The 24,360-nt window shown below is 46.4% G+C and overlaps 1 protein-coding gene across 1 annotated transcript in view; it reads right to left on the bottom strand.

The window, feature by feature from the left end:
• LOC144499219 (stimulated by retinoic acid gene 8 protein-like) overlaps positions 1 to 24,023 on the bottom strand; it is a 28,308-nt gene extending 4,285 nt beyond the window's left edge. The window contains exons 1-6 of the mRNA XM_078221337.1: positions 23,832 to 24,023; positions 21,177 to 21,252; positions 18,710 to 18,791; positions 16,500 to 16,652; positions 15,163 to 15,448; positions 13,305 to 13,393 (exon numbers count right to left, since the gene is read on the bottom strand). Of these exons, the coding sequence (XP_078077463.1) occupies positions 13,305 to 13,393; positions 15,163 to 15,448; positions 16,500 to 16,652; positions 18,710 to 18,791; positions 21,177 to 21,252; positions 23,832 to 24,023 (878 nt within the window). The remainder of the gene's footprint in view (positions 1 to 13,304; positions 13,394 to 15,162; positions 15,449 to 16,499; positions 16,653 to 18,709; positions 18,792 to 21,176; positions 21,253 to 23,831) is intronic.
• Between the last annotated feature and the right edge of the window lie 337 nt (positions 24,024 to 24,360).

Here is a 24,360-nt window from a genome sequence, read left to right as displayed (position 1 = left end):
GTGCAGACTCGATGGGCCGAATGGCCCCCTTCTGCACTGTAGGGTTTCTATGATTTCTATGATTTCCAAAGATGTCTGGGTTAGGTTGATTGGCCATGCTAAAAAAAAAAAATTGGTCTTAGTGTCCTGGGATGCATAGGTTAGAGGGATTAGTGGGTAAATATATGGGGGTAGGGCCTGGGTGGGATTGTGGTCGGTGCAGACTCGATGGGCCGAATGGCCTCTTTCTGTACTGTAGGGTTTCTATGATTTCTATGATCCCCACTCTGTCCCAATGATGTTCAACAGGCACCTCATCTTTCAATTAGGCACTTTACAACCTCCGACAGTCAATGCTGAGTTTAACAGTTTCAGACTGGAACCACTGCTCCCATTCTTTGATAGCCAAGTTCCACACACATGAGGATGGCCTCAACTGGGATCTTGGGTTCATGTCACACTATCTGTAACCCCCACAACTTGACTGGGCTTGCAAAATCTCACTAACTGTCCTGGCTGGAGACAATACACATCTCTTTAACCTGTGCTTAACCCTCTCTCCACTCACATTGTCTATACCTTTAAGACTTGATTACCTGTAAAGACTCGCATTCCAACCATTATTTTGTAAATTGAGTTTGTGTCTTTATATGCCCTGTTTGTGAACAGAACTCCCACTCACCTGATGAAGGGGCAGCGCTCTGAAAGCTAGTGGCTTGTGCTACCAAATAAACCTGTTGGACTTTAACCTGGTGTTGTGAGACTTCTTACTGTGCTTACCCCAGTCCAACACCAGCATCTCCACCCCATTCTTTCAGACAGCAATTGCTGTTGTTAGATTGTTAATCCAGAAACTCAACTAACGATCTGGGGGACCCGGGTTCGAATCCTGCCACGGCAGATGGTGGGATTTGAATTCAATAAAAAATATCTGGAATTAAGAATCTACTGATGACCATGAAACCATGGTCGATTGTCGGAAAAACTCATCTGGTTCACTAATGTCCTTGAGGGAAGGAAATCTGCCGCCCTTATATGGTCTGGCCAACATGTGACTCCAGATCCACAGCAATGTGGTTGACTCTCAATTGTCCTAGGGCAACTAGAGATGGGCAATAAATGCTGGCGAGCCAGTGATGCCCATGTCCCATGAATGAATTTTTTAAAATGACGCTGCCATTGTATTTACAGCCTTTCATCACTCACCTTTTCTTCTCTTATTCCATTACCATTCCATTTTTCCTTGCACCATCATCCCATCATTGTCAATGAATGACCTCCTTCTGTGCTGTAACAATTCTGTGATTCTGTGTTGTGATCACTCCTGCTTTCCACACTCGGACCTTTCCGTTTGCTGTCCTCTCTCTCACCCACCTTTCCCCTCCATCTGCACTCATTTAAAACATGTTACATCTGGAACATTTTCCAGCTCTGACGAAAGATCATCAACCTGAAACATTAACTCTGTTTCTCTCTACCCAAGTTGCCTGACCTATTGGGACACACCCAGCACCTTATGTTTATATCGTACATTTTCGGCAGCTGCAGTACATCGCTGTTTAACTCTCCAAGACATTTCAGATTAATTAGGTCCCCCTGATAGTGACAAATGACAAGAAACACTGCGGGCTAAGGTTTAGCCCAGTGCTTGGTTACTATTCTGCTTATTTAGGAGTTAGATCACAGGATGTCTCATGTACATGTGTGTTCACCTTTGGAAATAAATGTTTGATACTTAAAACTCTTTCTGATGTGATGTTCTGCTGTTTTCAAATGATTGAAGTAAGATCTTACATTGAGCAAGTCTCATAGCTAACAGCAAGTACCAGGCAGGATTCGCTGTTCACTGAACAAATTCCTGAAACCACATCCAGATTTCTAGGTAAGGACGCTGACAGGCATAGGGAATTGGGATTTGTCCGTGTGTGTGCGCGCAGGGAAGGTTAGGATAGATCTAACAGTGATTCACAATCACATACATCAGAAGGTATGGGTTCTGATTTTCTGGTCTGTACTGAAAAAATATCCATGCTGAAGTGTGGAAGTGCGTCCCAGCAGCAGCAAGTTGGGTTAAAGGAAGAAGTGCAAGATGTTGACAGTGAAAGAATTAGCTAGACAACATTAAAGACTAGCTTAACCAGAACTCCAACAGAGGTCACCCACAGTTGCTATGATTGCTAAGTTTGGAAGACAACAGCTACCTATACCACCTGACAACAATGACAAATGAACTAATTGATTTCAAATGCAAAGGCCTATTCCAATTAGCCTCAGTGCCAACCTTTGGAGAGGAATTAACAGCAAAGTTTCTGATCCAGATGACTGTCCAGTGACCACTGCTTGAAAATGTGTACACATGGATATCAGGCACGAGAAAGATCACAGTCAACACTGTGAAATATGTACTCCCCGCCTCCCCGTTCACATCTACCACCATTTGTCACAGGCCTCAGTGCTTTTTTATTCTTGCTTGGGGCATGAGGCCAGCAATTGTTGGCCATGTTTAATTGTCATTGAAAAAGTGGTGGTCGGTCATCTTCTTAAATCATTGCAGCCCATGTGGTGTAGGTACACACATAGGGAAGGAGATCCAGTGAAGGAACGGTCATATAGAGCTGGATTTTACAGTCCCATGCTGGACATGTTTTCCGAGGGGGACATATAAAACGCGACAAGTGGGTGGTTCACCCCACAAACCCCACTGGCCTCCCATCCACTTCTGAACTGGCCCCCATAATACCACCGGGGGCGGGGGGGGGTATGTGCCCACTAGCCCAATTAATGCCAATTAAGAGCATCACTCTGCCTCCACTGCCCTAATCCACTGAGCGGTGGAAGGCTCAGGAAGCAACATACAATTTTGTATTTTGTTCATTCGTGGGACATGGGTGTCGCTGGCTGGCCAGCATTTATTGCCATCTCTACTTGCCCATGTTCAGAGGACAGTTGAAAGTCAACCATTGCTGTGGTTGTGAATTAGGAGCTACTTGGTATAAGCCACTCGGCCCTTCAAGTCTGTTCTGCCATTCAATAAGATCGTGGCTGATCAGATTTCAAACCCAACTCCACATTTCCCATCTACTGTTCAGGGGCTAGGGGTTTACATGCTTTAGGGGGTGCATTGTGCACACTGGGGGCACCCTCACCTAAGATCATATACCCTCCAATGTATCTCAACCTCAGCCTTAAAAACCCCACAACCCTCACCATCCTCCCTACAGTATCCAACCTCTCCCCACCCAAAGAACACAGGTTCACCTCACTCCATTATGAACGGAATTACAGCCCTGACACGGCAAGGGTGGGACCATAAAATGTGGCGAATCATTCAATAGTACACTGATGTCAGCGGGACTGTAAAATCTCACCAGCGTATAATTCCAGCCTGTATCTTCTACGAGGGCTTCCCAGCACCAACCGCTACTGAGTGCTGGCGCTCCTTGGACGGCAAGAGCTGCTGGCCAATCAGATTTTGGCTGGCAGTTCTTGAAGGTGGGACTTCATTTAATGGAGGGAAGGAAGGCCCTCTTTCTGGGTATAAAATAGAGGTGGGTGGGGAGGGGCGGGGAGGGTGGGGAGGGCGGGGAGGGGTGGGTGCAGTGGCGATGCCTGCCCCCACCCTGGAAACCCTGTCAGTGTGGAGCCTACTTGTTCACAGCCATAAAGCGCTGTGGGGGCTGATTAACGAGTGGGACCTCACACTCTCTGGAACTGTCGGTCAATCCGATTGGGAGGGAGCAGGTTTAGGTGAGAGAGCGGGTATGAAGAAGGACCACCCCAAACTTGTCCAAGGGCAGCTCCCATTGAGTGAAACCTCCCTTCCTTCCTGCCTTTAAACTCTAAAAATAGGCTTCCCACTCCTGCCCACACCCCCCCACCCCTTTATGATGGGGAAGAGTTTGGGGGTGGGTGGGAAGGTGGTGAGATGGGCGCCCACACACAGGAGGCATACAAAATTCAGCCCAAAATTCAGTTAAGGCCATTTCTAGTGTAACATCGCTGTGGGCAGACTTTTTTAAAGAAGGCTGGTTTGCAATATACACACCCATCCTGTAAAATTCAGTTCATAGTCAGGATGGTGTGTGGCTTGCAGAAAACTTGCGGATGGTGATATCCCCAAGCATTTGCTGCCCTTGTCCTCTGGGTGGTGGAGGTCGTGGGTTCGGAAGATGCTGTCAGAGGAGCCTTGATGAGTTGCTGTAGTTTATCTTGGACATAGTACACACGGCTGCCACTGTGCCTCGGTTGTTGAAAGAGGGAAGGTGGTTGATGAGGTGGCTATTAAGCAGGCAGCTTTGTCCTGGATGGTGTTAAGCTTCTTGAGTTTTGGTGGAGTTGCATTCATTCAGGCAAGTGGAAAGTATTCATCACACTCCTGACCTGCGCCTTGAACATGGTGAACATGCTTTGGAGAGTCAGGAAGTGAGTTACCCGCCACAGAATTCCCAGCCTTTGACCCACTTTTGTAGCCAGTATTTATATGGGTGGTCCAGTTCAGATTCTGGTCAATGGTAACCCCCAGAACGTTGATAGTGGGGGATTCAGCAACGGCAATGCCATTGAATGTCAAAGGGAGATGGCTGAATTATTTCTTTTTGGAGATGGTCATTGCCTGGCACTTGCCACTTATCAGCCCAGTCTCGAATTGTAATGAACTTTGTGCAATCTTCAGTGAACATCCTAACCTCTGGTTTCAAGACAGAGGGAGGTCACTGATGAAGCAGCTGAAGATGGTTGGGCTTATGACACCACCCTGAGGAACTCCTGCAGCGATCTCCATGGCTGAGATGATTGACCTCCAACAATCACAACCATCTTCCTTTTTGCTAGGCATGACTCCAACCAGTGAAAGCTTTTTTCTCCTGATTCCCACTGACTTCAATTTTGTCAGGACTCCAAATGGTCCAATGCTGCCTTGATGTCAAGGGCAGTCACTCTCAACTCAGCAAAAGGGGAGGAGAAAATATGGAAGAATAATATTAAAAAGAAACTAACTGCAGGTCAAGTACTTTGCAAGCAAAGCGCTTACTCCAATCTTGTTGGCAATAAAATATATTTTTAAGTGAATTATCTGGTAGGGAAATTTAGATTTCCACTTATATCAGAACTCAAACTCAAAACTCAGCTGCACTGTTTTACATAATAGTGAACTCTTACCTGTGAGCGAAGTGTGATTGTACCAGATCGAGCCATCACAAAGTTAATTATCTGTTTGTATAAAGTGCATGTCTCTTCTGGATTTTCAGAGGAGCAATGAGTGAAGATGGAGCTATTAATTCAATCCCAAAGGAAATAAAACAGAGGCATCAGTACATCAATAATTATGTGTCCAATATTATTTTTACTATAAACACAAGATAGCGCTTCTCCTACCAAATAAAGTATTGTATTTATAAAGTATTAAAAACTTTTATATTTGCTCAAATTCCTGTCCACAAAAATTTTATTTCCCATTGTTACATTCTTGTCACCCTTTACCTCTGCCACTGAAGGTGGGCAGAGATAACGCTTTTGCCCCGATTATTAGTCCGTTTGTCTGTAAATGATATGTTGAGATTTTGTCGGGTGGTTGGTGGTGGTGGGGGGGGGGGGATTTGCCCACAGGTTGGTCAACCAACAAGGAACTCGTCAGTTCAGTAAGGGAGGCCCTGTGGACTTTATTTGGCAGCTGTCAGGCCTTGCTCAAGGTTGAGGCCACTGGTGGGCATGAGATGCCAGCCAATCAGAAGATGACAGCTCCTCATGCCATCAGCACCAGCAGAAGCAATGGCTTCTGGCAGCATTGCACCCACCAGAGGCCGAGAATCACAGAGGGACCCCCCGCCCCCACCCAATACCCATACAAGTGAGTGAAGGTAGGGTGGGGATTGTAGGATGTAGTCATGGGAGTGGGGAGGGGACAGGAGGGGGTGTATTTCAGTAGCCACCCCCTGCCCATCACGGTCCCTTACATTGGGCACAGGGTGCCTGACAGTGAGGGAACCATCCCCATGAGGATGATAACAAACCCAACAGGTTTTACTGGGCGGACCTATGAGGGTGTGAGGCCATTAAATTACAATGGGCTCTGGGATATCAATTGGCTCATTAATGAGCATAAATGATATTCCACTACTGACATTGAGAATCCCTTGTCAGTCCCTTCTGCTCTCCAATTTAATCGTAGGATGGTTTCCCACCACCGGGGGACTGACGTGGATCTCACCCACTATTAAGTGGTCCCAGCCACCGTGGTTCCCATGGCATTAAATCCATCCTTATGTCTCAAAAATTAATGGATTCGTTTTAACAAAACTTGGTACATGGATAAGGTATGGTCCAAGAAAGAGCTAATTAGTTATTGATGAAGACGCAGATCTCCATTCAGATCCTGGAATTTTTTAAGGGATCCGTTAACATCGAGAGATTGGGTTCATTGACTTTTAGAATGTTGTGGATTGTCTCAGCTGCTGTGGTGGAATTTGTCACAGCTGTCAAAGTGTGAGCAGAGTTTTCAGAGCAGGTTGTTGGATGTGGATTGGCCTGGAGCCTCCTCAGTGAAGCAGAAGCTCTTGAAAATTAGATTTTTTTTTTCAGCTTTGCAGTTACAAAGCATCAACCAGGCAGGGAAAAACCTTAAGGAAATGCTGCCTAATTGTAATAACATTGAGTTACACAGAGTGACAGATGTAATGCAGTCTAGGGGAATTTCACAGTAGCTTCATTGCAGTGTTAATGTAAGCCTTACTTGTGACTAATAAATATACTTCACTTTTACTTTTCTACTAAGTGCCCTCTTCACTTGCTTAATGTTTCTCCCACTAGAAGTCCTTCTGATCATGCCTACGCCCAAGTTCTTTAAAAAGCCTGCCATGTTGAACTCACACCCTCTTTCCCAGCAGTGCTGACAGTGTAGCACCTCAGTTTTACATCTCCCAGCTTCTCATCCTGCACTCAGACAAGGCAACTCTCAAATTTATCATGAGATGCAATTTCAAAGTAAAATTAAGCCTCACTCATGGTTTCACGAGAAGCCTCTGTAATCTGAGGATTTTTGACTTAGAATTCCATATCCGTCTGTAGTAATTGCAAGGATTGGCGACCACCAGCTAGTATAACAAACTATAACGTTATATCAGCAGGCAGATAACTATATTCAGGACTTCCACGATGTTAGCACTTCCAGCTCTAGGATCAGCTCTGGCTGCTAAAGTCCACACTCTGCACCAAGATCCCCACGCTCGTTTCCCATTGGCTGATCAGGTCACATGACCCTTCCAATATCCACCCCTTAAAGAGGCCAGCTACTACATTCCATCCCCTTTAAATCCCTTATTATACAATACATAAATAACTTATACAATTTCCAAAACAATAACAATAACAAACATTTTTAACACAGTCTATCAAAAACTAGTCTGCCTTTCTCTTTCGCTGGGTAGCTCAACCAGTTGAGGTTCGATTGTTGAGGTAGCTTCAACTGAACTTGTTTCACCAGGACTCTTCTCTGGAATCCGTGTCTCACCTTCCCCAGTTTCACTGGAGCTGCACTTTGGTCTGCCACTGGCCACTGAGGGACCCAGACACAGGTGAGGGATGACAGGAAGGTAGTTTACTGATTTGCATATGGCCTCATTGTTCTAAAGTGGTCATTTGAGCAAAATGACAGTAGTCCAGTGCATCTGACAGGGGTTATAATTGATACAGCCTGTCGGGTAACACTATCATATTACTGAGTATCAGCCAATAAAGATAAATTCCTGTTCATAATGGAATGCAGATTCCACATACATTTGAATGTCCCCAACAGCAGTAAATTGCAGAACCCAAAACACGTGGATCATTCAGAGGGATAAAGGAATTCTGAACCACATCCACACAAATATAGCAAATGGAGTTATGCTGATTGCCACAAAATATGATCAAGATTTATTTTTTATTGCTTTCCATGCCATTAAAATTGTTAGCATGACAACAAAGGGCCCGATTTCACCATCAAGTTGCACCCATTTTTGGGCGCAAAAAGTTGGTAAAGTCGGGTGTGAGGCGAGTAGCGCAATCCGTGACCGCCTCCGCGCCGGTTCCCCCTTTACCAATGGCTAAAAATGGCCGCGATCAGGACCGCACCCGAAACAGGCGCGACAGCAATTTAAATGCATTTAAATTGAATTAATGAGCTGGACGCCCAATTTACCAGCACTTCCCCTTTTACCACCGCATTTGCCAATCGGGAATCGGCGCGAAACAGGCATGCTCAATAAAAGTCCGATTCGGGCGCTCCATCAGTGAGGGTTAGTGAGGAGGTAAGTGCATGGCCTTCGATGGCTCTCTGCTACTCACGGGTGTCCTGTTGTTACAGCCATTTTCTGTCTCGGGTCGGTGGCGGCTCTGCGAGTGGGGGGGGGCGGCTGTTGCTCTGCAGGATCTCCAACGTCCGATTTACAGTATAGACCCCGGTCCCAGCACTGACGTCAGGTCTTGCGGTGCTGCTGGGTCCTAGTGCACTCAGCTCACTTCCAGCTGAAGGATATGCACAAAGCCCTTGCAAATAGCACTGCTGCAACCTCTCAACTTTGCAAGGAGCTGTGATTGTGGGGAGCATGTGGCTGGCGGAATTGGGGGGGGGGGGGGGGGGGGGGGGGGGCTGTGGTTGTGGGGAGCATGTGGCTGGAGGAATTGTATGCCCGGGCTGGCCAGTTCATCAACTTCAACCTGGACCAGGCGCAGCAGGAAGCCCGGGCTGCAGGGTTCACAGCCATTGCAGGGATGCCTAACGTGCAGGGGGGCAATCAACTGCACACACGTCGCCCTCAAGGCCCCCTTACATGAAGATTTGTAAATAGGAAGGGGTTCCACTCCCTGAATGTTCAATTAGTGTGCAACCATAGTACGATCATCATGCACGTCTGCGCCAGACATCCAGGCAGCGTGCATGACAGCTTCATTGTCAGGAGCTCGGACATCCCAGAGGCAATCGAGGAGGAGCCCAGGCTGTGGGGTTGGCTCCTGGGTGATATGGGTTGCCCACTTCGGACACGACCGATGACGCCTGTGCAGAGGCCTGTGTCTGAGGTGGAGACCCGCTATAATGAGGCCTATGTAGCCACCCACGCGATAGTGGAGAGGTATATTGGGGTCCTCAAGATGCGATTCCAGTGCCTGGACCGATCTGGCAGAGCCCTCCAATATAACCCTGTGATCGGTTCCCACAGAGTCGTCACGTGCTGTGTCTTGCACAATCTGGCTCTACAGCAAGGTGACCTCTTGGAGGAGGAGGAGGACGTGGAGGCTGATCAGCCGGCCGTCAATGGAGAGGATGACCAGCAGGAGGAGGAAGAAGAGGTGGAGGAGGAAGATGAGGAAGAGCATGCCAAGGTACACCAGGCGCTTGAGGGCTGGCAGCCCAAATGAGGCATGCAAGGGCGGCAAGGGAGGCCCTGATCACCAGGTGGTTCACTCACTAGGGGTTTGTGTCTGTGGGTTCCATTCCGCCCCCCCCCACCAAATTCCTTCTATATTCTGCACATTGTCACACCAGAGTGGTGGGCCCGGGTACACTGTGTTAGTGAGTTTCTTTGGCAGGCAGGAGGGTGGTGATGACTCGCTAAGCACCATTATGATGATGCCCTGGTGTAAACTAGTCTGACTCCTACCTGAGCTCCGCATGCACGCTGGCACCTGGGCCCACGTCTGTGTAGTGGGTAAGAGATCTGAAACCCCCATACAGGGCCCAGGGGCAGGAGGGATGGGGGACGGGACGGAATCGCTCGTGGGATCTGGGGAACCAATGTCTCCCTTTTCTCAGTGACACAGCATTGAGGGGCCTCCCCAACTGACATCAACATGAAGCATCGCTCTGGCGATCATCAATGGAAGAGGATTCATAATAGAGACAAATTAGTTACAGGTGGGTGGTGAAAAAACATTTATTTACAATAAAGGTGTTTAAATAAGACGTTCTAACACAAAAGCTTGTGAACAGAAAACGTTAAGATGATTAAATATCTTTCGAACTAGTGCAGCCCTTCACCCGTGCCATCTCAGTGCAACTACAACTTCCTAACCTTACGTGGCCTACCACTACATCTCAGTGATTCCCCAGAATGTACATCGGAGGTGGAGGGGGCCAGCTGCCTACCATGCCCCGTGGCCTGTGATGCGCATGGCGGGCGTTCCTGGAGGCCCTGGACCTTGAGGGCTCTGGCCTGCTTCCAGGTGTCTGGGATGTTTCCATGACACCCTCTTCATCCCGCTGCCCCTGAGATGCCCCAGTGTCAGGAGGGGGGAGTTAGAAAGTGTAGCCACAGCTACAGTCTCCTGGCTGGAAGGCCCCGGCATGGGCCTCGAGCCCTTCCTCCTCCCCTGGGGTTCCTGTGGGCCCCGGGTCACTCCATGGGACGGAGGTGCTGCTGCCGTGAGCTCCAGAAGCTCCGGCATCACCTGGCACTGCCAGTCCTGGAGGACCACCTGTGTCCTACCCAAGGTGGTCGAGCCTTCTGCGATGGCCACTTGAGTCGGGGGCCACCTCTCAATGGCCGTAGCAAGTGCCCTCTGAGACTGGGCCACGTTCACAATGGCTGTTGCCATAGCCCGCTGTGTCTTAGCGCTGTCCCGCTGGGTCTCCTGTAAGTTCTCGAGCCTCTCAGCCATGGGCTGCAGAATCTTGAGAAGCCTGTTCAGTCCCTCAGTTGTGGCCCGCTGTGACTTGGCCATCGCTTGGAACCAGCCACTCGTGGTGAGGATCCCTTGCTCCAGGCTTTCCACTGCAGACGCCACCCTTGCAGTGTTGGCCTGGGAAGCACGCAAGACAAGCAATAGCTGGTCCACCTGAAAATTTTGGGACTCCTCCCAACAGCCTCACAGTCGGTCCAGTGTGGCTGTCAACCTCACCTGCATTCCCTGGCTCTGTTGCTGCATCTCCAGCAACTGAGGGAGAAGTGATCTCAAAGGACCAGCATGTAGCCTGGGGCCAGCTGAGTTCTCGCCTCCGGCAGACCCCCGCATGCCAGAAGCCTCGGACATTCCCTCCTCCACCCGATGCATATTATCAGATGTATCATGCTCACCAGAGAGTGACCCAGAAGCCTCAACACTAACTGAACCCACCAACGTGTCAGTTTCTGGGATGGTGAGTAGTGAGGTGGCAGCTGATGCCAAAACGGTGCCATCCTCGCAGGTCCCTTCACCCATATCCTCCGAGGACTCATCCAAGCTGTCTGGACCAGGATGGGCAGGAGCTGCAGCAGGGGCTTATAGTTCAGAAGGCCCTGGGGCATCCGGATCTGTCCCTGCAACACAGGACACAAGGTTAAGGAGGGAGAGGAATCCAGGATACCAATCGCATGATTCACATGTCTCCATTGAACATAGAACAAAGCACCAAGAAAATTACATCACAGGAACAGGCCCTTCGGCTGTCCTAGCCTACAGCGACCAGGCTGCCCATCTGATTTGTAACCCCCTACCCTTCCAGAGACCATATGCCTCTATTCCCATCCCATTCACATAACTGTAGAGATGCCCCTTCAAGGTCACTATTGTATCTGCATCCACGACTTCCCCTGGCAGCAAGTTCCAGGCACCCACTACCCTCTCTGTGCAAATAAACATGCCTCATACATCTCCTTTAAACCTTGCCCCTCGCACCCGAAACTCGTGCCCCCAAGAAGTTGCCTCAAAGTGATTGAAGGAATGATAGGTGCTCACGTCTTGACAGCAGCCCGACCATGCTGTCGCTGACAGCCCGCACCTCCCCTTCTCTGGAGAGCTCAAGCGCCCGTTCCTCAAAGCGGGTGAGGACCCTGAGGTCTGGCTCACCATCCCCTGTCTTCACTCTCTCACAGGTGTTGTTCTTGGTCTTCTCCAGTGGAGACAGAGCCATGAAAGAAACGATGTCCTGGCATTGACCGAGGCGGTGACTGCCTCCCAGGCTGCAATTCCATCAACCCCCTTGGTCTGGGTCATGCTGGGGGGAAGAGGGTGTCCCACCTCGCCTCTGCTACATCCAGTAGCCTCCCCAGGTCGCCCTCAGAGAATCGGGGGGGCTGGTCGGGCACACATTTTGTGCAGAAATGCCTGCCTGCCATCATTGAGTTTTTAATGGAGCTGCCCCTCATTAGGGCAGATCAGCTGCAGGCAGTTTGGCAGAGCATTCCAGCAAGTTACATGCAGTTTGCTTGTGAGCATTGAGTGGAAGACAAGTGAGCACTTGCAGGTGTGCTGATGGGGAGGGGGGATGAGTGCCTCAATGATTGGGATGACGTGGAGACGCCGGCGTTGGACTGGGGTAAACACAGTAAGAAATCTCACACCAGGTTAAAGTCCAACAGATTTATTTGGAAGCTCAAGCCACTAGCTTTCAGAGCGCTGCTCCTTCATCAGGTGAGTGGGATTTCAGTTCACAAACAGGGCATATAAAGACACAAACTCAATTTACAAAATAATGGTTGGAATGCGAGTCTTTACAGGTAATCAAGTCTTAAAGGTACAGACAATGTGAGTGGAGAGAGGGTTAAGCACAGGTTAAAGAGATGTGTATTGTCTCCAGCCAGGACAGTTAGTGAGATTTTGCGAGCCCAGGCAAGTCGTGGGGGTTACAGATAGTGTGACATGAACCCAAGATGCCGGTTGAGGCCGTCCTCATGTGTGTGGAACTTGGCTATCAGTCTCTGCTCAGCGACTCTGCGTTGTCGTGTGTCGTGAAGGCCACCTTGGAGAATGCTTACCCGAAGATCAGAGGCCGAATGCCCGTGACTGCTGAAGTGTTCCCCAACAGGAAGAGAACACTCTTGCCTGGTGATTGTCGAGCGGTGTTCATTCATCCGTTGTCGTAGCGTCTGCATGGTCTCCCTGATGGTCTCTTGGTCTCAATGATTGGGGACAGGGGAGAGAGAGGGAGGTGTCACACAGCCATCGGAGTCCGGAGGAGATGGGGGCCTTGTGCGGGAGAGTCCGGGGTGGGGGTGAGGGGGATCACCCTGCTTGATATCTGTAGGTTGGAGGGGGAAGGGTGGATCTCTCTGCCTGAGATGAGTGAGGGGGAAGGGGAGTCCACTGTCACTCTGCCTGAAATCGGGGGGGGAGAGCAGCAGTATTCTATCATTTTTTTGTGGGCATGCACAGTTGGAGGCTCAGAGCTGCAGTGTTTCAGGTGCGTTAAGCCCCATCCACAGGATTGTGCAGCGCGATTCGGAATCGCTGATATTCTTTCAGGCACAGTGCGTATGGGGGAGCCGGAGAACGGGTCTAAAAGCCAGATCTGAAACACTCCCAGATTCAAGTCTGCCCAGCACTTCGAATCAAAATGGTAAAATCGGGCCCAAAGGGCAGAGACAAAAATCCATTACCTGCTTTCCAGCTTTATTCCTGTTCGTGTATTCAGGTCTGGTTTTACCAAGAATCCTGATGCTAAATCAAATGCATCTTCAAAAAGCATCTGCAAAAAAGGAGGGAACAAAACAGGCATCTGTGTTACACGTGGAACAGAAAATGATTACTGTAAAAATATCTGGCCATCTAATCCATTCTGCAGCAGACATTCTAAGCAAACTTAATCGACTCATCCTTGAATACTGCGAAGTTGGGAATCAAATGAAGGATGCATTTTTAAAAATTATTTTATGGGGGGGTTGGGCATCACTGGTTAGGTCAGCATTTATTGCTCATCTCCCTAATTGCCCTTAAGAAGATGGTGGTGAGCTGCCTTCTTGATTCGCTACAGGCCCTGACGTGTAGGTACATCCACAATGCTGTAAGGGATTAACACATCTTAATATTACTCGGGATTTTCAATAAAAGACTGGTTACGACGTCATTGTAAATGATTGTGGACTGGTTAACATGCCATGGGTCTTGTAACAAAAACAAATGAGCAAGGAAGTCTCGGAAGAGTTTTAAAAAATATTGATTCATGAGATGTGGGCATTGCTGGCATTTAATACCCATACCTAGCTGCCTGTGAGAGGGTTTCGGAGTTCGCTAAATTATATCAGAATTCCATTTTACTTGGACACAAGAGGACAGGAGTATAACAACTAATTTCCTTGATCAACTTAACTGACACCAGATAATTATGGATTCAGACATATGTCTGTCCAGTTCAGTAAGAGTTTTAACAACACCAGGTTAAAGTCCAACAGGTTTATTTGGTAGCAGATGCCATTAGCTTTCGGAGCGCTGCTCCTTCATCAGATGGAGTGGATATCTACTCCATCTGATGAAGGAGCAGCGCTCCGAAAGCTAATGGCATTTGCTACCAAATAAACCTGTTGGACTTTAACCTGGTGTTGTTAAAACTCTTACTGTGTTTACCCCAGTCCAACGCTGGCATCTCCACATCATGGCTACCAGTTCAATAACACCGTGAAAAGGATCCAACTATCTCAAAGGATCATGTGTCAGCTGTTGCTCAGTTGGTAACACTCTGACTCAGATGGATTTGGGCTCAAGTCTCGCGCCAGGACCGGAGGACATAAAAATCAATTTTTTAATCTGGCAAAGTCCTGGTAGGAATCCCTTTTGTACGTAAATGTGAGTTGACAAACTGGATTTTAGATTAACTAGCTGCACATGCCTATGTAATTGCCTGATGGTATATATATATATATATAAGCAGGGGAACAGGCTAGAAAAACACAGATGAAATGAGTTATTGAGGAAAATCTTTACACACAGCAACGTCCTCATGTTAACCAGAATATGATTATTTAACTAAAAGTACCTGCAGCTGGTTCACTTAGGATGGCAGCAGGCTATTAATATTAGATTAGAGTTCAGATTGGGAAGGTTCAACGAAAAGTCACAAGGAATGGAAAATTCAGTAACTGGTTTCCTCCTAGTCACTTAAAACAGTGGGAATGACAGATCTGTTCAGGGAAAGGGTTGGGGAGGGCAGAGTGGAGGCAGCCACAGCTAAAAAAGGAGTGAGAGATTATTTTTAAAAATAAAACAAATAGCATAACATCATTCAGCGCTACCAAGTTACTTAAGTGGCCATGGTTATTTTCCCACACAGCATCCCTAACAGGGAGTAGGACTATATGTGTCAGTAGACCTGTCTCATGCATTATGGATTTTGTCATTTATAATCTTTAGCATCAAATTTTCTGTAGGAAAGGGAATAAATCTTCTGTATTTTATTTACCTATTAAGTGGACTTTTTTAAAACTTTAATTAGCCTTGTATAGAAATTTCTGACTGAGGTACCTCATCATGATTTGATTCTGAAGAGCCACTCGCTCCCTGGCTGTCTAAAGCTCTGTCTCTCATAGTGCAGTCCATCTGCATAGGTATCTGCAAGGTGATTTGTTCCCCTGGGGACAAACACACCCTTTGAGAGCATTTTTTGAAGATAGCTGCTTTCTTCTCCCCAGACATTTCCTGCCAGAGGTGTGAAATTGCTTTTGATACAATGGGGAGGGTGATCTGGTCCATGGACACTATCCGGTTCTCCACTAAAAGGTCCACCGTTTCTTTGTAAAAATTCAGGTACCTGCCAGATAGAAAAATATGGGACAAGACATTTCAAAAGAATTTGAAAGTTAGGACAACTTGGCATGTTTCAGCATCTCATTCTTACATTTCTTTCTGTGAGACAATTACCAAACACTGACGTTGCATTTCTACTTAGAATAGAATCCCTACAGTGCAGAATTACGCATGACACAAGAATAATATTAGGAATTCTGCATTGTAAATATCACATGTATATCAATGTCTTTGGTCCAAAAATAACTTGTTAAAATAGAACCACTCTGCAGCACAGTGGTATCTTTTCAACCCTTAAGTTGCATTTAAAACTCTCAAATTCTTGGAGGTTCTTGTGACGCATTGCACTGCTAATCAGACTTCCGGCACTGCCAGAAGATAGGGTTTCCCTGTTCAATGCCCCACGAGATGTTCCCATCCTTATGATCTTTGGGAACCAGCGTTATTAGCAAGACAAAAATACATCCACTGAAAGAAGTTGAGAAAAAGCAGATGGCACATTCCTCTTGTGCAGTTTCTAGAATAACACCGGAAGAAACACACTCCCTTGATCAGAGAAAGCACAAAGATACAAATAATGAATAAAATGACATTGCTCCAAGGACTCAAATAGGTTGTACAATTACACAGATAAGGGGCATTTGACGGGACTAATCAAGTTTGTACCCGAACATTATGCCATTGCATTGGCTACACCAGTAGAAATTCAGAGTTTGGAAATGTAGGGAAAGCATAGTCTGCAAAAAGAATTGATTTTTACTCTCTAGCTAACTTTCAAACTGCTAATATCTGACCTGTCGGCCCATTTGCCTCAGAGAATCTGCACTTATTCTGCTCAAAACGGATATATTTGTCCAGCAACAGATACAGAGCCTTTTCTTACTCTATTAGGAGTTTGCTGTTGAAACATTGCTGATTTATTTGGAAAACAGGAAACAATTAGGCAGTGAGGGCAAAGAGAGGAGAAAGACTATTTGAACAAACTTGCAAACAGTGTCTTTGTTAACCTTAATCTACTTTCCACCCCACAGTATCTTGACGTGTGCAAAACTAACCCTTCAAACTCTATGAGATCTGCTGAAGATTTTACAGGAGACTGGGGACAAACTGGTTTCAGATCACTTTCCGCAGGATGACCTCTGTACTCTCTCAGCCACTGCCAAAGAGCCATCCTTGTCTTACCAGGCAGGTTCGCTGATGCCAAGTCACTATGAAGGTAAGAAAAACGTGTAATGGATGTAAGCAAAGGGAAAAGGTTAAGAAATCATTGAAATCATAGAAACCCTACAGTACAGAAAGAGGCCATTCGGCCCATCGAGTCTGCACCGACCACAATCCCATCCAGGCCCTACCCCCATATCCCTACATATTTTACCCACTAATCCCTCTAACCTACGCATCCCAGGACATTAAGGGGCAATTTTAGCATGGCCAATCAACCTAACCCGCACATCTTTGGACTGTGGGAGGAAACCGGAGCACCCGGAGAAAACCCACGCAGACATGAGGAGAATGTGCAAACTCCACACAGACAGTGACCCAAGCCGGGAATCGAACCCAGGTCCCTGGAGCTGTGAAGCAGCAGTGCGAACCACTGTGCTACCATGCCGTCCACAAGAAAACTAAACTACTGGAATTCAGGAACGCAATTTCTCCAAATGGTGCAATTTGGTCATTTAAAATCAGAATATTATAGTTTTGAATGAAATTTCAAAAAGATTGTTTGTTTTCAGTTCTATTTTTATTAAAATTCATATATTTGAAGAATTTAAACTGGATTTATGGTTCCAAAGTGTCTGCTTTCCAATCCTTGCACTTTATCCTAAACTTTAAACTGCTGAGGTATCATTGACCTTTGTACCAAGCAGAAATTTATTAATGGTGCATTCCAGTTACATCACTGTGTAAAAGTTGGGTCAAGCCCGCCCTTACTTTGCCAGCTTCGCCCATGGCCATTTAACACTCGATAGGCCATTAATTGGTTTGATGTAGGTCTTCCACACTCATTGGACAGGAAGTCCAGCCTCCAAGAGCTGCTAGCAATACAAATGGCTGGCAGTTCCCTTGTCCCTGCAGTGCCGCCAGGACCAGTGACTACTGCCGGGACACAGCCAGCTGCCTGAAGAGAAGCTATGGAGCCCAGACATTGTTAAGCCCATGGGTTTGGTGGGGCCAGGCCGGCAGGAGCAGCGAGGGCAATGGGGAGCTGTGGAGCAGAGGGCAGGGAGTTAGGGAAAGGTTGAGGAGAGCTGTTATACTTTGTGGGAGGCCTCCATGAGACACAGGGGCCTCAAAAAGGAGACAACGCCTCCCCCCTCCCCTTGCTGGGCCACCAGTTCTCAACCTGGACATTTGGCAGCGGCATGTTCTGTCACAGGTAAAGTCCCAGTAGTGACGGGATGAAGCCCTTAGACAACTGTTAACTGGCCACTTAAAGATCTCAATTGGCCCACAAGCGAGCAGGCCATTCGAAACCTTCCCCATCACTGGTAAAATTGCAGCAGGGGCGGCACGGACGGTGGGGGTCTGTGGGGAGGGGCACCTGGAGAAACTGGGTCTAAATTCTCCTTGTGAAGCCTGGAGGAGCACTCCTTTTCCTCCTGGACTCGAAAGGAAGGTGAAAACATTTTAAAAAACTTATCTCTTTATGCCTCTCCTGACTAATTTTAATTGGCAGGGAAACCAAAATGGCTTCCTTGTCTAGGTCACTGGTTAAATTATGTCATCAAAGTCGTATCTCGCTATTTAAGAATAACTCTGCAGGCGATGTTTATACGAGTGAAGATTGCTGGTACCAACCAAGGAGGAATTGACTGATACAATATCATAGCAAACACAGGCTTTAATCACCCAATTAATTGCGAAAGTACCAAAAGTCTGTTTTCAAACTGAAAGTTAATGACTGCCTTCTAAACTTGAATACGCAAAAAAAATTAGCAGAGATTTTGCAATGTTTAAAGGTATGGTTACAACTTTCGTTAAATATGAGATTGGCAAAAAGCAGAGATCAAACTCTCATTATGTGCTGAAAATAAAATGGGCTTCTCATAATGAGACAAAATGAATGAAACATGCTAGAAGAACAAGGTCAAAAGATTCTCCATCCACAATGCCATGCTCTTCTTTGGATGATAATTCACGTGACGATTCAAAGAATTAGCCTGGAAAAATGACCTCATTGAGGAAAAAAGGGCATTATTTTGGTGTTCATACTGAGGCAGTTATCCCTGTAATCAGTACAACTGTGTTGTGTGCCATACTGTACCAATGCTCCTTGTAGTAATTGATGTATTGTTCTTTTATTTCTTCCAAGTTTGATGGATGGCCATCTTCCAAATGATATGCTTCTGTCATTTTGCAAGACATTAGAAAGATTAGTCAGACTTGTGCGGATCACAGCAGTACCGTTCAGCTACAATTTGAACTGCTATTGAACAAATATTGCCATAAATTTATAAGAATGAATTGAAAAGATGCATTCAAATCTGTTCATAAGAATACCACAAAACCAGAGGTGTGAACAGTTTAGGACATTGGCAAACTGAAGTGCAGCTGGCTGGGTAAACTGATAAAACTCTTTGTGATATACTGAAGGCATGGAACAAAATACTGACTGCTTCTTCCATAGTCAGGAAGCAGAAAGGAGCTAAATATACCCGTTAACACTTAAAAGTGCAATTTTCTTGCAACCGGACTTCCTTCTATGAATATCTAACTCGCAGCACACGTATCTTAGATAGTGGGTGGGATTTTGTGGCCTCGCTCGAGCAAGACTGGAAATTCCTGCCCAAGATCAACGGACATTTCTGTCGTCCGCCCCTCGCCTGCTCCGATTCCGTGGCGGGTGGGTCGGTAGAATTCCAGAAACCGTGCAGCAGAAATAGGTAATTCAGCCCAACTGGTCTGCACCGATGTTTATGTCCACACGAGCCTTCTCTCATGCTCCTTCATCTAACACTATTAGCATATCAGAGAATCGTAGAATCCCTAAAGTGCAGAAGGAGGCCATTCGGCCCCTCAAGCCTACACCGACAACAATCTCATCCAGGCCCTATCCCCGTAACCCCACGTATTTACCCTGCTAATCCCCTTGACACTCAGAGGCAATTTATCATGGCCAATCAACCGAACCCGCACATCTTTGGGCTGTGGGAGGAAACCTACCCATACACAGGGAGAACATGCAAACTCCACGCAGACAGCCACCCGAGGCAGGAGTCGAACCAGGGTTCCTGGCGCTGTGAGGCAGCAGTGCTAACCACTGTGCCACCGTGTCTCCCCTTCTATTCCTTTCTCCCTCAAATGCTTATTTTGCTACCCATTCCACACTATTTGCTTGAACTACTCTTTGTGGGAGAGAGTTTCACATTTTTACCATTCTTTGGTAAAGACGTTTCTTCAGAATTTTCTATTGGATTTATTGGTGACTACTTGATAATTTATGGTCTTTAGTTTTGGTTGCCCCCGCTAGAGGAAACATCTGCTTTGGCTGTGCGAGCCGTGGCCACAAATCCCGTAATGGGTGCTAAATCTCACGAGAGGCCACAAATGGGATTTGCCCTGGTGAGATTTTGGTTTCTGATCCTCCCCGCTCCCCTCTCCGATGACACAATCAGGTTCACGATCCGGAAGGGCACACAAGCCTGATTTGCATGCATTATAATCTCATTAGCAGCATTGACGCTGCTACTTCTACTCTCAACATATCTTGCACTGCCATGTCCCTTCCAGATTGGCATTGCTAAGGCTGGGCCTCCTGGGGAGCCACATTGAGAGGGAGAGGGTTCCATTGACCTGTAGTGGGGGATAGTGTCCCGATGCTTATGGAGTGAGGCATTGCTCCAATGTCTTTGGGGGATTGCGCTGATATCTCTAGGGAGGGGTCACTCTGATGCTTGTGTGGCTGGGGAGAGCCCCAGTGCCTTTGGTTGGGGGAGTGTCGTGCACACCCCACCCCGATCATTGTGGAGGGGGTTCAACGAGTGGCGGGTGGGCAGTTTTTTCTTTGCGCAGTTCGAGGTGCCATCTTCAAGGGGCGCCCTGATTAATGGCCCCCCCTGTGGAGTTGCTGGCTCAATCGGGCCTCGCCCCACCAGAGTGGTGCCGTAAGTGCCCGGGAATCTGGAGAGAAAACTCGTCAGTGCTGCTGGAGAGCTACACGCTGGTTTTCTGACAGGCTGAAAACGTTTGGGACGAATCCACCCTTTATGTCTATCCTATTAGGCTCCACCATTTTAAAAACCTTCATTCGGTCACGCTACAGCCTTCTCTCTTTTACAGAAAAGAGGCCAGCCTATTCAGTTCTGTTATTATCCTTGTGAATCTTTTTTTCACCCTCTCCGGTGCCTCTATGTCCTTTATATAATGTAGAGTTGAGATTGTGCAAAGTACTCGAGTGAGGTCTAACCAAGATCCATAACTGGTTTAAGGTAACTTCTCTACTTTCCAATTATATCAATCACAAACGAATCCCAGTGCCTAGTATGCTATTTTTACAATCCGTGTTGCTACTGTGATTTGTGTATGTGTAACCCTAAATCCCTTTGCTCCTCCACTCAATCCTCTATCTGCTTCTGTAACTGGAGAGCAGCCTTTAATCCAAACTGAACTTGACATATCCAATTAGATTCACTGCAGTTATCAGAACCCGGTGACTAACCTTTTTGCTTGCTGATGTTTGGCTGAATTTAGAAATAGAAACTGAATTATTATAATAATCCTGTAATACTAACCTTTGAGCTTCAGCAAATTCTCTAGCTTTCTTTCTGAATCCAGGATGTAGTTCTTTGCCTTACGCAGTACCTGCCACTTCAAGTTAAATATAATTAATAGCAAAAGTTTAGCCTTTGCCATAACAATGAAAAGTCATTTAATTCTGCGGTGTCACTGCTGATAAAATAATCTGTTTTTTGTTCAGAGTAAAAGGGACCATCTCAAACTATATTGTTTATGTCAACTCCTGTATAGTGCACTCCAGGGAGAGGAGGGCAATTCCATCTCGCCTGAAGTTTGTCTATTCCTATTACCCTTAAAAGAGAGGGAGATAGCAGACCTTACAGGCACGGGGTAAGTGAAATGGAGATAAGGGTCTGGATTTTTGCCTGCATGTCGGGGGAACAGAGTGAGAAGAATTCCCAGCTACACAAACCCGACTTCTAAAAATGGCTGCCCAGACAACAGATTTTCAGTCCAGGGACAGGCTGGATTAGAAGTCGGGGCCCTGGAGAACTGGAGAGGCTGCTGGGTGCAGAGGCAGGCTGGACGGAAGGCCTGCCTTGGACCTCCGGCACTGTGTCCAAAATCATTTTCAAAAAAACATCCCTCCAGCCCTCATCACTCCACTCCAAACATGTCCCATGTTCCAACCATGCCAGCCCATGGTTTCTCATGCTCTGTATGCACCCCTCATACCTTCCATGCCAATGCATGCCCCTCTATCCCTCAATGACCCTTTGTAGCCCCTATGTGAACTTAGTGCCAACTCATGCCGATCCATGTCACCCCTGCTCCTCTCACTCACCATCCTTTTCTCTTACACCTACCATGCTAACTCACCCAGAATCTACCCTTTACAGACTTCAGGCTCCATACAGAGAAGAGGTAAAATAAAGTTCTATAAAATGAAGTTTTAAGTGTCAATTGCAGACTTGACTATATTGAAAAAAAAACACCCTCATTCATTAAAAACCCATTTACTACATTTATATTCCTTCAACTAAATAAACATAGAAACTAGAAGCAAGAGTAGGCCATTTGGCCCTTCAAGCCTGCTCCGCCATTCATTTTGATCATGGCTGATCATCGAATTCAACATTCTAATCTCCCCTTCCCCCCATATCCCTTGATCCCTTCAGCCCCTAGAGCTATATCTAATTTCTTCTTGAAAGCAGACAATGTTTTAGCCTCAACTACTGTGGTAGTGAATTCTACACACTCTGGATGAAGAAATTTCTCCTCACCTCAGTTCTATAAGGTCCTCAAACTATGACCGCTAGTTCTGGACTCCCCCACCATTGGGAACATTCTTTCTCAAACTACCCTGTCTAACCCTGTTAGAATTTTATACGTTTCTATGAGATCCCCTCTCATTCTTTTAAACTCCAGTGAATATAATCCTAACCAATTTAGTCTCTCTTCATATGACAGGCCTGCTATCCCAGGAATCAGCCTGATAAATCTTCTCTGTACTCCCTCTATAGCCAGGGCATCCTTCCTGAGATAAGGACACCTAAACTGCACACAATACTCCAGGTGTGGCCTCACCAACGCCCTATACAATTGCAGCAAAACATTCCTATCCCTATACTCAAATCCTCTCGTTATGAAGGCCAACATACCAATTGCCTTCTTTACTGCCTGCTGTACCTGCGTGCTTACTTTCAGCGACTGATGCACGAGGACACCAAGGTCTTGCTGAGTATCCACCTCTCTCAATTTACACCCATTCAAGTAATAATCTGTCTTCCTATTGTTGCTACCAATAAAGCTGTATAACAATAAATATTTCATTCAAGTGCACAATCCCTAATAACAAATACCACTGGAATTCATAGTCCCACTTCAAAGAGTCTATTAGCACTTGTATCTGTCAATCAAATTGCGAAATAGTAGGCACCTGTTGTATTAATAGATGATTGTAAAATCAATCGCGCAGCAATAATCCATCAATGGAAACTCTCAACAGGCAGAGTGAAATCACAAGCAATCATTTTTTAAATGATTTGACAGTTTGACAGTTCCCCTTGACACTTTTGATAGCTCTGTGGACAGTTCCAATGAAGCTTGACAGCCCTGAACTACCAAAATCTGACTTCAGTGGAGACAGCTGAAAATGTAAATGGTCAGCTGCCTCCATAAACTGCGCAAGCATGAAACATGAAACGCCCCCATTCCCGCTCCCGAAAATGGGATGTGCCCATGACTTCATCATGGTAAAAATACGTGCCAGAATATCTTTTCTCATAACATGTTCAAAATTGACCCTATTCCATCTCTTAACCTGAAATATAAAATACAACATGTTACACAATATGCATGACGATCACACGTATGTAAATCTGATATCTGTAATATAAACAAGATCTCACTCCATATAGTACTACGTTGATACATAATAAAAAACAAGAGTTATCCTTGAAAATAGTCTTGAGACTCTTTTATCCTGTAGATAACCTGCTACCCAGTTTCAGGTGACAAGCAACTATTGCTCAATTCAAAACAGAAAATACAGTTCTTAGAAAAGGTCATCAGCCTGAAATGTTAACTCTGTTTCTCGCTTCGCAGACACTGCCTGACCCGCGGGGCCTCCCCAGCATTTTCTGTCATTATTTCAGATTTCCAGCTTCTGCAGCATTTTCCTTTTGAACTATTTCTCAAACCTGTCTTACTTTTGAAGTGGTCCTCTTGGACTGAGGACATACTGTGTCTCGTAGGTGATTGAAAAGACCTGCCAGCTTTGCACGATGTCGGGCTTGAGAAAGGCGGCGACGAGCCACCCGAGGTTCTACTTCCTGCAACATCGCCAAAAAACTAGGACTGGCGTCTGTGTAAGGACTGGTGCACTCTCCAGAGCTCTCCATTTAGATCTGAAATCCTGGAATATACATAACATTGTAAACCGTTAAACATGAATAACATAGCTATTAGCCACCTTCTGTAACACTCTCTTATGAAACATGGTATTTCATGGATTGAAGGCGCTTCTTAATTAGATCCCATTTTAAAATTATTCATTAGAATCAATGATCACTTTTCATTGATTATGGAGCATGAGAAGTAATTGGTCCAATCGACCTATCTTGCTTGAGAATCTAAACAGAAACAAGTCATTTAGTCCAACTGGTCAATGCCTGTATAAATAATCCCTACTGGCTTTTCCTGCTTTAATTCACCATGGTTCCTTAGGCAGCACCTTCC

This window comes from Mustelus asterias, chromosome 9, assembly GCF_964213995.1.
Source record: "Mustelus asterias chromosome 9, sMusAst1.hap1.1, whole genome shotgun sequence".
NCBI lineage: Eukaryota > Metazoa > Chordata > Chondrichthyes > Carcharhiniformes > Triakidae > Mustelus > Mustelus asterias.
The sequence above is the reverse complement of the archived record's forward strand: the minus strand, read 5'-3'. Positions and strand labels throughout refer to the sequence as shown.